At 39.1% G+C, this 12,907-nt stretch overlaps 1 protein-coding gene across 3 annotated transcripts in view; it reads left to right on the forward strand.

Moving 5' to 3' along the window:
* The first annotated feature begins 9,116 nt into the window (after nucleotides 1-9,116).
* The window catches only part of CAMK4 (calcium/calmodulin dependent protein kinase IV), a 261,081-nt gene continuing 257,290 nt past the window's right edge, over nucleotides 9,117-12,907 (forward strand). Inside the window, exons 1-2 of one of the 3 annotated variants that reach the window (XM_025387906.1) lie at nucleotides 9,117-9,132; nucleotides 9,569-9,800. In XM_025387906.1, coding sequence (XP_025243691.1) covers nucleotides 9,640-9,800 — 161 coding nt within the window. In that variant the 5' untranslated portion in view covers nucleotides 9,117-9,132; nucleotides 9,569-9,639. Of the gene's footprint in view, nucleotides 9,133-9,253; nucleotides 9,801-12,907 lie in introns of those variants that run through there. The other 2 variants (XM_025387907.1, XM_025387908.1) reach the window with 2 other exon arrangements.

Genomic DNA, 12,907 nt, shown 5'->3' on the forward strand with positions numbered 1-12,907 from the left:
TTTATATTGACCTTGTATGCTGTGACCTTGACAAATTCACTGATCAATTTTAGTAGTCTAAGTCAACTTTTAGAATTTTCCATATAACAGTCAAGTCATCTGTACATGGCAACAATTTAACTTCTTTCTTTCCAATATTAATCGACTTCTAATTTTACCTAAGTTAGAACACTGGCTGTGCCTTTAATTTTAATTGTCTTTATTATAAAGATGTGATTTATGTACAATAAAATTTATCAATTTAAAAAGTATAATTCAAAGAGTTTTGACAAATGAATAAAATCCTGTAATCACCACTATAACCGTGATATAAAACCTTTCCATCACTCCCCAAATCCCTTAGAGCCTTTTGCATTTGATTGCCTCTCACTTTAGCCCTGGAGAACCACTGACCTGCATTCTGTCACTTCAGTTTTGCCTTTCCTTGAATATCATATAGAAGGAATTATTTGTAGTATTTTGTGTTGCATTATACCTCAACATATATTTTTAAACCACAAAATTTCATGTATAATTTTTCCTTTAAATTGTTGGTTGTTTTATAAATAAATTTTTAAAAGACTAAGAAATATTTCTTTTATATTTACACATATTTCCCATTTCTGCTGCACTGCATTCTTTTCCATATATCTGAGTTTCCATTTGCTCTATTTCTTTTCAGCTCCTTCCTAAAAGTCCCTTTAGAATGTCTTATGGTGCAGATTTCCCACCTATGAATTCTTTCATAGTTTACCTGAAGATGTTTCTACTTGACTTTCATTTATGAAGGATATTTTTGTTAGGCACGGAATTCTGTATCTATAGTTTTTTTTTTTTCTTTTGGTAGTTAAATATCTTCAAAGTTAAATAACTTTACAGATATCGTTTTGTTATTTTTTGGCCTACATTATTTTTGATGAGGAGTCATCTGCCGTTTGTATCATTACTTCCCTAAAATGTGTAATCTCTTCCTCTCTGTCTCTCATTCAGTGCAGGAGGATGCTTTCAAAACTTAAAAAGAAATCTTCTGTTTTCAAACATTTGATTTAGATGGACTTATATGTAGTTTTATTTTCATTTATTTAGTCTGGGTTGCTGAGACTCTTGGATCAATAAGCTGAGGTTGTTTACTTAAATTTGAGAAAATTTTAGCTGTTTTTTTTCAAACACATTTTCTGCCCTAGACTATTTTTCCTTTCTTCCTAAGACTCTGGTTGCATGTAAGATATCTTGACAGTGTCCTACAATTCACTGAGACTTAAATTTTTTTTTCATTTTGTTCTCTAGATTGGATAACTTCTATATTTTTATTACTTCTTTACTTCTGCATAACAAATTATTGCTAAACTTAGTGATTTAAAACAGCAAAAATCATTTATTTCATAATTTCTATAAATACAGAATTCTGAATCATTTGGAATTTTGAATCGTTCACTTGGGTAGTTTCAGCTTACGTCTCTCATGCAGTAGCAGTCAGATGATGACTGGGTTACAGTCACTGAAGGATGGATTGAGGCTGGAGAATCTATTTCCATGGTAGCTCACTCGTGACTAGAAAGTTGGTTCCTCTTCACATTAGCTCATCCGTGGGGTTGCCTGAGTGTCCTTAATGTCATGGAAGCTGTCTTCCCTCAGAATGAATAATCTGAGAGATGAAGACAGAATCTGCTGTGTTTTTATGATCTGGGAAATCACACACCTTCACTTTCACCATATTCTATTTGCCACATGGGTCAACCATAATTCAGTGTGGAAGTGGAATTCAGAAAGACATGAATACCAGGAGATGAAGATTACTGGGGCCTACTGTGGAGGTTGGATACCATATCTATCCTCGAGTTTACTCACCCTTTCTTCTGCAAACTGCACTTTGCTTTAAAACTGTTAAATTTTTTTTTGGTAATGTAAATAGTTTGCATTATTAGTTCTCAAGTTTTCAGTTGGTCCTTTTTAATAGTTTTCATTTCTCTGGTAAGAGTCCCCATTTGTTTACGATCATCTTTTTTTGTTTATACCCCATTTCATTACAATTATTCTTTCCTTTAATTATTTAAACATTTATAATAGTGGTTTTAAATCCTTTTTATGTGAATATCAACATACGAATCATCCTGGAGTTGGTTTCTATTGATTAATCTTTTTAAAAGACCGTTGTTCTCATTTTCCTATCACTTCACAGGTACAGTAATTTTTTTATTGCATACTGGGCATTGTCAATGATTCATTGCTGAGATTCTGAAGTTTGTTTTCTTTTACTTTAAGAGGGTTTTTTTTGGTTTGTCTGTTTTTGGGCTTTTCCTGTAGCACACATTTAACTTGGTGGGACTTATAGTCCAAACCTTGTCCCCCTATAAGGGGCAACAGCTAAAATTTCTTCTCAGCCCTTTTTACATTCCAGTTATTGCTTATTGCTTTCTGCTGGGTTCCTTAGAGTCTCCTCTACACATCTGTAGTTCAGAGTATGACATACAGATTTTTTTATTCTTCCACCATGGTCCCTTCTTTCTGGAATTTCCTTCTCAATTTCCAACTTCTCTGTCAGCCTTGAATTCTGTTTTCTGGTACCTCAAACTAGTAAGACCAACATTTTCTGTTTGAGTTGTGGCGGTCCTGTGCTGCCTGCAGAGTGCCCTTAGAGGCCCCTAGAGGAAATGCCAAATAAATGTACAGCTCATTCAGAAGAGTTTCTTTCTTTTATGGGTTACATCACTCCCAGTTTTCTGAGTTTGGCTGTTATTCTGCACATTTAAGTAACTGTGTTTATATTTAGTCCAGAGATTGAAATGTTTATATTCAGGAGGCTTAGTAATACCAGCTCCTCTGCCATTAACAGAATAGAATCTTGCCCTTTCATATGTGAATGAGACACTAAGTATCTCATTAGAAACTGTGGGTCACTGAGCCTGTTTAATGGTAGGTTTCACTCTAAGGTGATTTACAGAAATGAGGATATTTTGTTGGGGGTACCCCAGTGTCCGTAATCATAGCAATCTTAACCCTCCTTGGGTTATTTATTTTGTTCAGTGAAGAATCCACCAATGGCTGTATTACTAGGGGTAAAATAGACATAAACCAATTTCTCAACATTCTGGGAGCCTGTGGCCTCAGGGGTCTCCCTACTTATTGTGCAGTTTCACTTAATCTCTGTTTTCAATATGGCCTCAGCTGTATCTTCTGATCTAAAACGTATTTCGTTCCTTGTTCAACATTTACAAAATTAAATATATTATCTTCTCTAGGGTTTGGTAGGAGTGTTTTTTGGCTGTGAGTTGTTAGAAGAGATAATCCAGGAAGCCTAAAAACTTTAATTTTAAAAAAGAATGTGTTATGAATACATAATAGTTGCACTTATTTATGGGACACGTGATATTTTTATACAAGCACACAGTGTGTAATGATCAAATCAGGGTAACCGGACTATCCATCCCTTCAAGCATTTATCACTTCCTTGTTGTTAGAAACATTCCAATTCCACTTTTCATTATACTGAAATATGTAATAAATTACTGTTAACTATAGTTGCCCTATTGTGCTAATGAATATCAGATCTTATTCCCTCTAGCTAACTGTATTTTTGTACCCATTAACTATCCCCTCCTTCCTACTACCCTTCCTGTCCTCTGATAGTCATCATTCTACTCTCTAAGAGTTCAATATTTTTCTTAGCTTCCACATATGAGCAAGAACGTGCAATATTTGTCTTTCTGTACCTGGCTTATTTCACTTAATGTCCTCCAGTTTCATCTGTGTTGTTGCAAATGACAAGATTTCATTCTTTTTATGGCTGAATAATATTTCCATGTGTATACATACTACATTTTCTTTATCCGTTCATCCACTGATGGATACTTAGGTTGATTCCTTATCATGGCTGCGATAAACATGAGAGTGCAGATGTCTCTCTGATATACTGATTTCCTTTCTTTTGGATATATACCTAGCAGTGGGATTGTGGGAACACATTTTAGTTCTATTTTTAGTTTATTTATTATTTTGAGGAACCTCCATTCTTCACAGTGAGTGTACTAATTTATGTTCCCATCAACAATGTACGAGGCTTCCCTTTTCCCCACATTCTTACCAACATTCATTATTGCCTGAGATATTATCAAATATCTCAGGGGTGAGATATTTCCTTGTTTCGATTTGCATTTTTCTGATGAATAGTAATTTCTGTATATAGTTGTTGGCTATTTGTATGTCTTCTTTTGAGAAAAGTCTACTGAGATCTTTTGCCCATTTTTAAATCTGATTTTTTTCCTATAGAGTGTTGTTTGAGCTTCTTACATATTCTAGTTATTAAACCCTTGTCAAATGGATAGTTTGCAAATATTTTCTCCGTTCTGTGGGTTGTCTCTTCACTTTTTTTGATTGTTTCCTTTGCTGTGCAGAAACTTTAGCTTGATGTGATTCAATTTGTCCATTTTTGCTTTGGTTGCCTGTGCTTTTGAGACCTTACTCAAGAAATCTTTCCCAGACCAATGACTGGAGTGTTTCCCCAATGTTCTCTTCTAGTAGTTTCCTAGTTTCAGGTATTAGATTGAAGTATTCAAACCACTTTGACTTGATTTTTGTATCATGAGAGAGAGGGTCTAGATTCAATCTTCTGCAAATGGACATCCAGTTTTCCAGGCACCATTTATTGAAGAGAGTGTCCTTTCCCCATTATATGTTCTTGATGCCTTTCTCAAAAATGATTTGACTGTAAATGCATGAATTTATTTCTGAGTGCTTTATTCTGTCCTACTGGTCTATATATCTATTTTGATGCCAGTATCATGCTCTTTTGGTTACTATACCTTTGTATTATACTTTGAAACCAGGCAATATGATACCTCCAGCTTTCCGCCCCCACCGCCCCGCCACCACCTCCCCTCAGGATTGTTTTGTCTATTTGGCTTCTTTTGTGGTTTTACATAAATTTTAGCATTATTTTTCCTATTTCTGTGAAGAATGTCATTGGCATTTTGATAGACATTGCATTGGATGTGTAGATTACTTTGGGTAGTGTGGGCATTTTAAAAATATTGTTTCTTCCAAACCATAAACATAAAATATATTTTCATTTTTTGTGTGTCCTATTCCATTTCTTTCATCAATGTTTTACGGTTTTCATTGTAGACATCTTTCACTTCTTTGGTTAAGTTTATCCGTAGATATTTTGTTTTATTTGTAGCTATTGTAAATGGGATTACTTTTTCATTTTCTATTTCAGAAATGCTACTGTTTTCACAAGTTGATTTTGTATCCTGCAACTTTACTGGGTTGATCAATTCTAACAGTTTTTTGGTTTTTTTTTGGTGGAGTCTTTAGGCTTTTCTAAATATAAGATCACTACATCTGCAAGCAAGGACGATTTGACTTCTTCCTTTCTAATTTGGATGAAGGGGCCTAATAACTTTTGCAGAAATTTTTAAACAATGTTTTATTCTCTGTTCTATACCTCACCTTGAGAACTATCTGGTACTCTAACTTCTGAATATGTCTTGATTTTATAGTAGGGATTAGATTTCTTCTTATTGGCTTTTCTCATTGAAAATCTAGGTTTCAGGTTTATTAACTCCTCTAAGTCTGTTACTGTTTGTTCATATGTTCAAGATTCAGTTGACATCATTTCTCTCCTTCTTTTTGTGGGATAATAACCGTGTTCCTTTTCAGTTGAGTTTTGATAAGAAGTAATGCTACATTTTGTATATTTAATTCCTCTTTCATCTATTTTAATATTTATTAATTTTTATCTATGTCTTAAATAAAAGTAAGCTGCATGGATTATACAAAATATCCTGTTTTTAAACTTCAATTAATAGCATATTTACAAAAGTCAATTATGATAAGCATAGATGTAAAATGACTAAACGTATGCTGAATATAAATATGAATTCTATAATCACCTCTGTACCATGAAATGGTTTTCTTGCACCATTGTTACCTGAAATAGCAGGAGAAAAGCTTGCCATCTCCTTTAATGTAGCATGCTTGCTTTGGGCTTATGCTGTAAAAGAATTGCTAGCAACAGACAAACATTTACATGCAGTGCTGCTGCTGCTGGACTTGCCTCAAGGAAGTGAGAATAAAAATGGGCTAGCAACTATTTCATGCCCATTTCTCCACTGGTCAGTGCAAGCCAAGGGAAACATTGAGTCAAAGCTAGAATTTAGACAGCTTTATTATCTTGCTTTGCTTGTGAACTTGATTTTTCAATATGATTAGTGAATCTATTCTTTGAAAAGTAACGTCATGTGGGCATTTTCACTCTTTCACCAAACAAGCTAGTATGTAAGTGAATTTGTATGAATTTGCATATACTTGTTATTTGTTAGAGCATTTGTACATTGAGTTTGTGCTCATCATTATAAAATTATCATGAGGAATAGTTTTTGTACAGTCATGTGTCACACAACATTTTGGTCAACAATGGGCTGCATGTGTAAAGGTGGTCCCGTAAGACTAATAGAGCTAAAAAATTTCTGTCACCTAGTGACATCATAGCCTAATCTTATAGTGTAATACATTACCCATGTGTTTATGGTGATGCCACTGTAAACAAACCTACTGTGCTGCCAGTCATATAAAAGTATAGTGTATACAATTATGTATAGTACATTATAATGGTAATGAATGACTATGTTACTAGTTTATACTATGTTACGAGTAAATACTAGTATAGTGTTTACTATACTATACATTTTATTGTTATTTTAGAGTTTTCTCCTCTAGTTATAAAAAAAGTTAACCGTATAACAGCCTCAGGCAGGTCCTTCAGGAGGTATTCCAAATAAAGCATTGTCATCATAGAAGATGACAGCTCCATGCATGTCATTGCCCCGAAGACCTTTCAGCTTCCAGTGGGACAAGATGTGGAGGTAGAAGACATGATATCGATGACTCTGTGTCTTCGTAGACCTAGGCTAGTGTGTGTGTATGTCTTAGCTTTTAACAAAGTTCAAAAAGTTAAAATTTGTTTTTAAAAGAAGAAAGCTTATAGAATAAAGATACGTAGAAAATATTTTTGTACAGCTTTACAATATATTTTGTATAAAATATCTTGTATTTGTGTTTCCGTTAAGCATTGCTATACAACAGTCAAAAAGTTTTAAAACATTAAAAGTTTATAAAGTAAAATTGCAGTAAACTAAGGTTAATTTACCATTGAAGAAAGAAACTATTCTAAATAAATTTAGTGTAGTCTAAGCTTACAGTATGTATAAAGTCTACAGTGGTGTAATGTCCTAGGCTTTCATATCCACTCACCACTCACTCACTCACACAGAGGAACTTTTAGTCCTGCAAGCTGCATTCATGGTAAGTGCCCTATACAGGTGTACCATTTTTTACCTTTTATACCATATTTTTATTGTACCTTTCTTATGTTTAGATATGTTTAAATACACAAATACTTATCATTATGTTACAATTGCCTACAGCAGGAGTTCCCAACGCCCAGGCCACAGACTTGTCTGTGGCCTGTTAGGAACTGGGCCACATAGCAGGAGGTAAGCTGCAGGCGAGCAAGGAAAGCTGCATTTGTATTTACAGAGGCTCTCAATCTCCCACGTTACTGCCTGAACTCTGCCTCCTGTCGGATCAGTGGTAGCATTAGATTCCCATAGGAGCATATAACCCTACTGTGAACTGCACATGCAAGGGATCTAGGTTGTGCACTCCTTATAAGAATCTACTGCCTGATGATCTATCACTGTCTCCCATCATCCCCAGATGGGACCATCTAGTTGTAGGAAAACAAGCTCAGGACTTCCACTGATTCTACATTATGGTGAGTTGTATAATTATTTCACTATGAATCACAATATAATAATAACAGAAATAAAGTGCACAATAAATGTAATGCACTTGAATCATCACAAAACCATCTTCCCCACCCCCTGTCCGTGGAAAAAGTATCTTCCAATAAACCGGTCCCTGGTGCCAAAAAGGTTGGGGACCGTTGGCCTATAGTATTCAGTACAGTAAAATACTGTACAGGTTTGCAGTATAGGAACAATTGACCATTCCATCCAGTGTAGCTGTGTAGTAAGCTATACTATCTGGATGTGTACAAGTACACCCTATGATGTTCTCACAACTGCATCGCCTAAGGATGCATCTCTTCAACTTCTCACCGTGGTTAAGAGATGCATGACTGGATTTATTTTCAATTTCCAATCAGCTAGGAATCACATTCCTGTAACTACTTGATTGGATATTTTTGGTTGTTTGTTCACCAGTATAGCAGGCAGGCTTTTAAGATTAATAAATCCATAAATTAGATTAAAATATTGGACCATGTTAACGGTTGGTGCAATCAGGAATGGAGACTTACTAGGAAGAGTTTAGTGCATGTTGGAGGAAAGTCAGGAAAAAAAAAAAAAAAAGGCTAAAAGTAACACCTGTGAAGTAAGGTGAAAGGGCCTGGAGCTATTTAGCCAGAAATGAGTTGTGATATAACTGTCATATATATGTATCAGAATATGACTAATAATTGTTGTTCGTCTTTGCTGAAATCTGAAAAGAAGAACGTTCAAGTCTAGTTTAAGTGATGTATATTTAATACCGAGAAGAAAAGCCATGACAGTTGATGGACAGGACGTAAGAATACTTATGATGGGATACATCTCTTGGGAACAGAAAAAGAGCTTTACATGTAGCAATCTTCTCTGTCATGAATGAGGACAGGTCCTGCCTTAAGGCAGAGAGTTTACTAGTTGGCTTCCACAAGGCCCTTCCAGAACTGTAATTCTGAGCCACTTCTGTTACTGGCCTTCAGATGCTGAGATCGAACTCGACACAGCCAAGTATCTGCTCTTTCAGGAGCTCCAGCAGTGCCAGAGGAGGCAGTGCCACCAGCAGCGACAACCGCATCTATTCCAACTGAAGACTTCAGTCAAAGGTGAGTCAGGTCAGTTCCTTCCTGGGCGCTTCCTTTTCCTCCAGCTCTCACTGGGTCCAGGCAAAGGAGCCCTGAGGGATCGGCGACCACAGGACTCCCTCCCCGGCCACCAATATAAGCTTTGACAGAGGGATGGCTGGTTAGCTGGTGCTAGGTGGGAGGGACTCGCCACGGAGACGCGCTCAAGGAGGGATGAGTTGCGCCACCACCACCTAAGTCCCTCTCTCGCTATCCGGCGGGGCCGCCCGGACCCAGGTGCTCCCAGGGTGCGCCTGACGCCCGCCATCCCATAGCCAGCGTCCCGCTGCGCACTGTCTCCCTCCAGCTCCGGCCCCCGTGGCAGGGCGCGTGGGATGATGCGCGGGTCCTTGTGCCTTCCCCAAGCTCCAGCATCCGGAGCCGCCCTAGCCGGCACCGCGGCAGCCACAGCCTGGGAGGGAGAAAGGAAAGAGGGAGGGCGGCGGGAAAGGCTTGGCGCGGGAGGAGGGCGGGTGAGGAGGAAATTAGGTAGGGGGAGGGAGCCTCTCTCCTCTGCGGTGCCGCTCGTCTCCCTCCGGCGGGCGGCGACTCCAGGTTCCCCCTGGCGCCCTCACGCAGCTGCTCGCCCCCTTCCCCGCCCACCGTCCCTGAGAGCGCGGGCGGCGGCGGTGGGCGTGTGCGCGCGTGAAGGACGCCGCCTCTCTCTCGCTCCTGCGTTCGCAGGCGGCGGCTGGCGGCCGGCTTCTCGCTCCGGCAGCGGCGGCGGCGGCGGCTTCCGGAGTCCCGCTGCGAAGATGCTCAAAGTCACGGTGCCCTCCTGCTCCGCCTCGTCCTGCTCTTCGGTCACCGCCAGTGCGGCCCCGGGGACCGCGAGCCTCGTCCCGGATTACTGGATCGACGGCTCCAACAGGGATGCGCTGAGCGATTTCTTCGAGGTGGAGTCGGAGCTGGGACGGTAAGGAGCGGGCTCCAGCTGGGGAAGCCCGCGGCGTGCACTCAGGGTTGTCCCTTTCGCAGCGACGGCTCCGAGAGTGCGGGAGCCTGCCTCCGTGCCCTTCGATTTCTCCCCGCCTAGTTAGTGTCTGGGAGAGAGCTAACCTTCATTCAGGTGCGGCTTGAGTGCTTCCCACCCCACCAGAGCGCCTAGGCCGGTGCAGCTGTAGGATGAGCCCTCCCTCCTTCTCTCAGACTGCCACTTCCCTTGGGTGACAGCTCCCACCGCACGTGGGCCCTGCTTTCCCAATTGATGTCTTTGCTCACGATTATAGCTTGCCAGAGGGTCCTGTTTGTCTAGTTATTTTTTGGGGTGGGGGCCGGAGGGTGCTCCTCCAAATCAAGACAGAATTATTAAATTAGATTCTTCCTCCTTCCCCTCGTCAAGCTCTCCAAAGCAAGTGACACTAGAAATTAAACTTAAATACTAGCTTCCCTGCAGAGTCTGCTCAGGAGTGAAGGAAGAAATGAATCATTTAAGAGAGTTGAAGGCAGAATAATGAACTAGTGTGGCTTTAAAAGAGAAAGCAGCATATGGGATCCAGGCAGTGGTAATTAGTGAGAATGCTGCTGCTTCTCTTCTTTCATGGGCTGGAATGATTTATTTAAATTATATATGCAACAGACCATCTCCCTAGGATTGCAGGTATGCCCCCTATCCCTCCTCTGAAGATCCAAACAGGTAGCAGTTTGGCCTTCTGAATGATTCCATATGCTTTAGTATTTGTATCCATTGAAAATTATAGTTTTCTTTCCCTTCCTTTTTTTCGTCTTTTCTCCCTGTGATCCATAGGTAAGGAGATTCGTTTTCAACACTTATTTTAGATCCAGGCTCTTTAGTATAGGGAATCTGAAGATGTAATTTCAACGATTCACAAGTTGCAGCTTCTGTACTTACTACTTCTTTGCAATTTCATTTTCCATTCTCTTTTTGCTCGATATAGTTTTGCTAATAGCCTTTTTATTTTTTTCAAGCCACTGGAGGATTCAGAGCAGGATTCTGGATTTGGTATTTAGTGGGAAGATGTAGTGGTCACTGCCCACTCTCCCCCCAATTTGCTACTACTATTGAAGGCTCATTGAATATAGATGTGTAAAATAGGCAAACTTCTGATGAAAATTTGGTAATTTGTCACTGTTAAAAATGTTTTGAAGTATTTGAGCACTGAATAATGTATACATAAACGTCCATTTTTGATCAAGTTTTTCAGTATTCATCTGAAGATCTATATGTAGGTGGAAATGAAAGGACAATGATGTCGATTTTTATAAGGTCCAAAACTTGCCTGTTACTAATTGTATGATGCGTGACAGTGTAACCATGTAGACCTCTGAGTAAAGAGATGATCTACTTAAAATTGTTTACTTGGTGTTTTCTAAACTGCTGTATAGTAGAGGAAGTGCCTGATGCTGCTGCAGGGACTGTCCCAGCAGCACGTCTGTTTTCAGAGTAACATTAACCCTAGATGCTTCAAATAGGCTGACTTAGCCACACACTTTGTCTTTATGAATAAGCTTCACCATCATGAAACTCAAGAAATTCTCTTTAATTTGAGAAATGGGAAAAAAATAAACTGCCAGTTGCATACCTCTATGAGATGGTAGCCTGCATTGAAAAAAACTAAGAAATTTGAAGTTTGGGTTTTTTATTTTTCAGTTCAGAATTACGTGTTGGAGTAGATTTTTGGAGGACAAATATTAATTACTTATACAGAAACTTCTCGATTTATGAAGGTGTTATGTCCCAATAAGCACACTGTAGTTGAAATTGAAAGTGCATTTACTACACCTATGCTAACAAACATTGTAGCTTAGCCTAGCCTACCTGAAACATGCTCGGAACACTTAATATTAACCTACATTCGGGCAAAATCATCTAACATAAAGCCTATTTTATAGTAACTGTTAAATACTGCGTACAGATGGGATTTTGTAGACATGGTGAGATATGAAACACAAAACACAATATTCAAAAAACACTGGCAACACGGAACACTCTAGAGTTCCGGTTGTTTATCCTCCTGTGGTTAACTGGGAGCTGTGGCTGGTGGCTGCTACCCAGCATCAGAGAGAGTATCCTACCACGTATTGCTAGCTCAGGAAAAGATCAAAATTTGAAGTATGGTTTCTACTGAATGGTATCACTTTTCCACCATCATAAAAGTCGAAAAATCGTAAGTTAAGCCCATCCTGTCAGAGACCCTCTGTCTATACATTGCTAAGATTCTCGCTCTGTTATCTAGTCTTTTGATTACTGTAAAAGATCACAGAATTAAACTATGTTGAGGAACAATCAAAGCTAAAATGTCTTACTTAGGCTCTCTTTGTCAACAGTAAAGCGTATTGTTAGGTAAGTTCTCTGTAGATGGCAGCATTCATGAGGTGCATGCTTACTCTGTTTGGCTGAGACTTTGAGAAGTATTTCATTATCAGAAATTTTTAAGTAAACCTAAAACGTAAAGCAACTACTGTTCCAGATATAATTATTAAGAATCGATAGAGCCAGAGAATGCAGCAGAATGATCATCATAGATACTGGCTGAGTAATTAAAGTTTTCTTCCTTCCTACACTAGAGATGGAGTTGAACTCAGGTCGTCAGTTTCAACCCTTTACTCTCAGCCTTGGGCCAAATCCGCCTGCCAATGTGACTCTAATTCATTAGTAATGCAGATGTCATTAATATGCTAAGAGAACAGTGCTTGTGGTGTTGCTGTTATGGTTAGCTCTAGGAACTAGACAATCTCCACCAGAATTAGTGACTTGTTGGCTCCTCCATTACAATTGTCTGTTGTAAAGTAGTGACTCCTGATTGCAAGAAGATTGGACTGTGACCATTGGGGCGATACACTCTGAGGATGTGTTTGGGAACTCAAGGTGAGCTAAACTCCCAAGGCTATATCCACCTGAAGCCCCTGAATAGTGCTGGCAAAGGCAGGTGCTGGCAGCACTGATCCACATGCAGCCATTGACACCAAGACAGATGTCATCACTTAATTTTGATGGGGAGGGTATAGGGTAGAGGGGCTAATTAAAAGTATCAGGCAAAGTAATTTTCCTAAAATCACATT

This window comes from Theropithecus gelada, chromosome 6, assembly GCF_003255815.1.
Source record: "Theropithecus gelada isolate Dixy chromosome 6, Tgel_1.0, whole genome shotgun sequence".
NCBI lineage: Eukaryota > Metazoa > Chordata > Mammalia > Primates > Cercopithecidae > Theropithecus > Theropithecus gelada.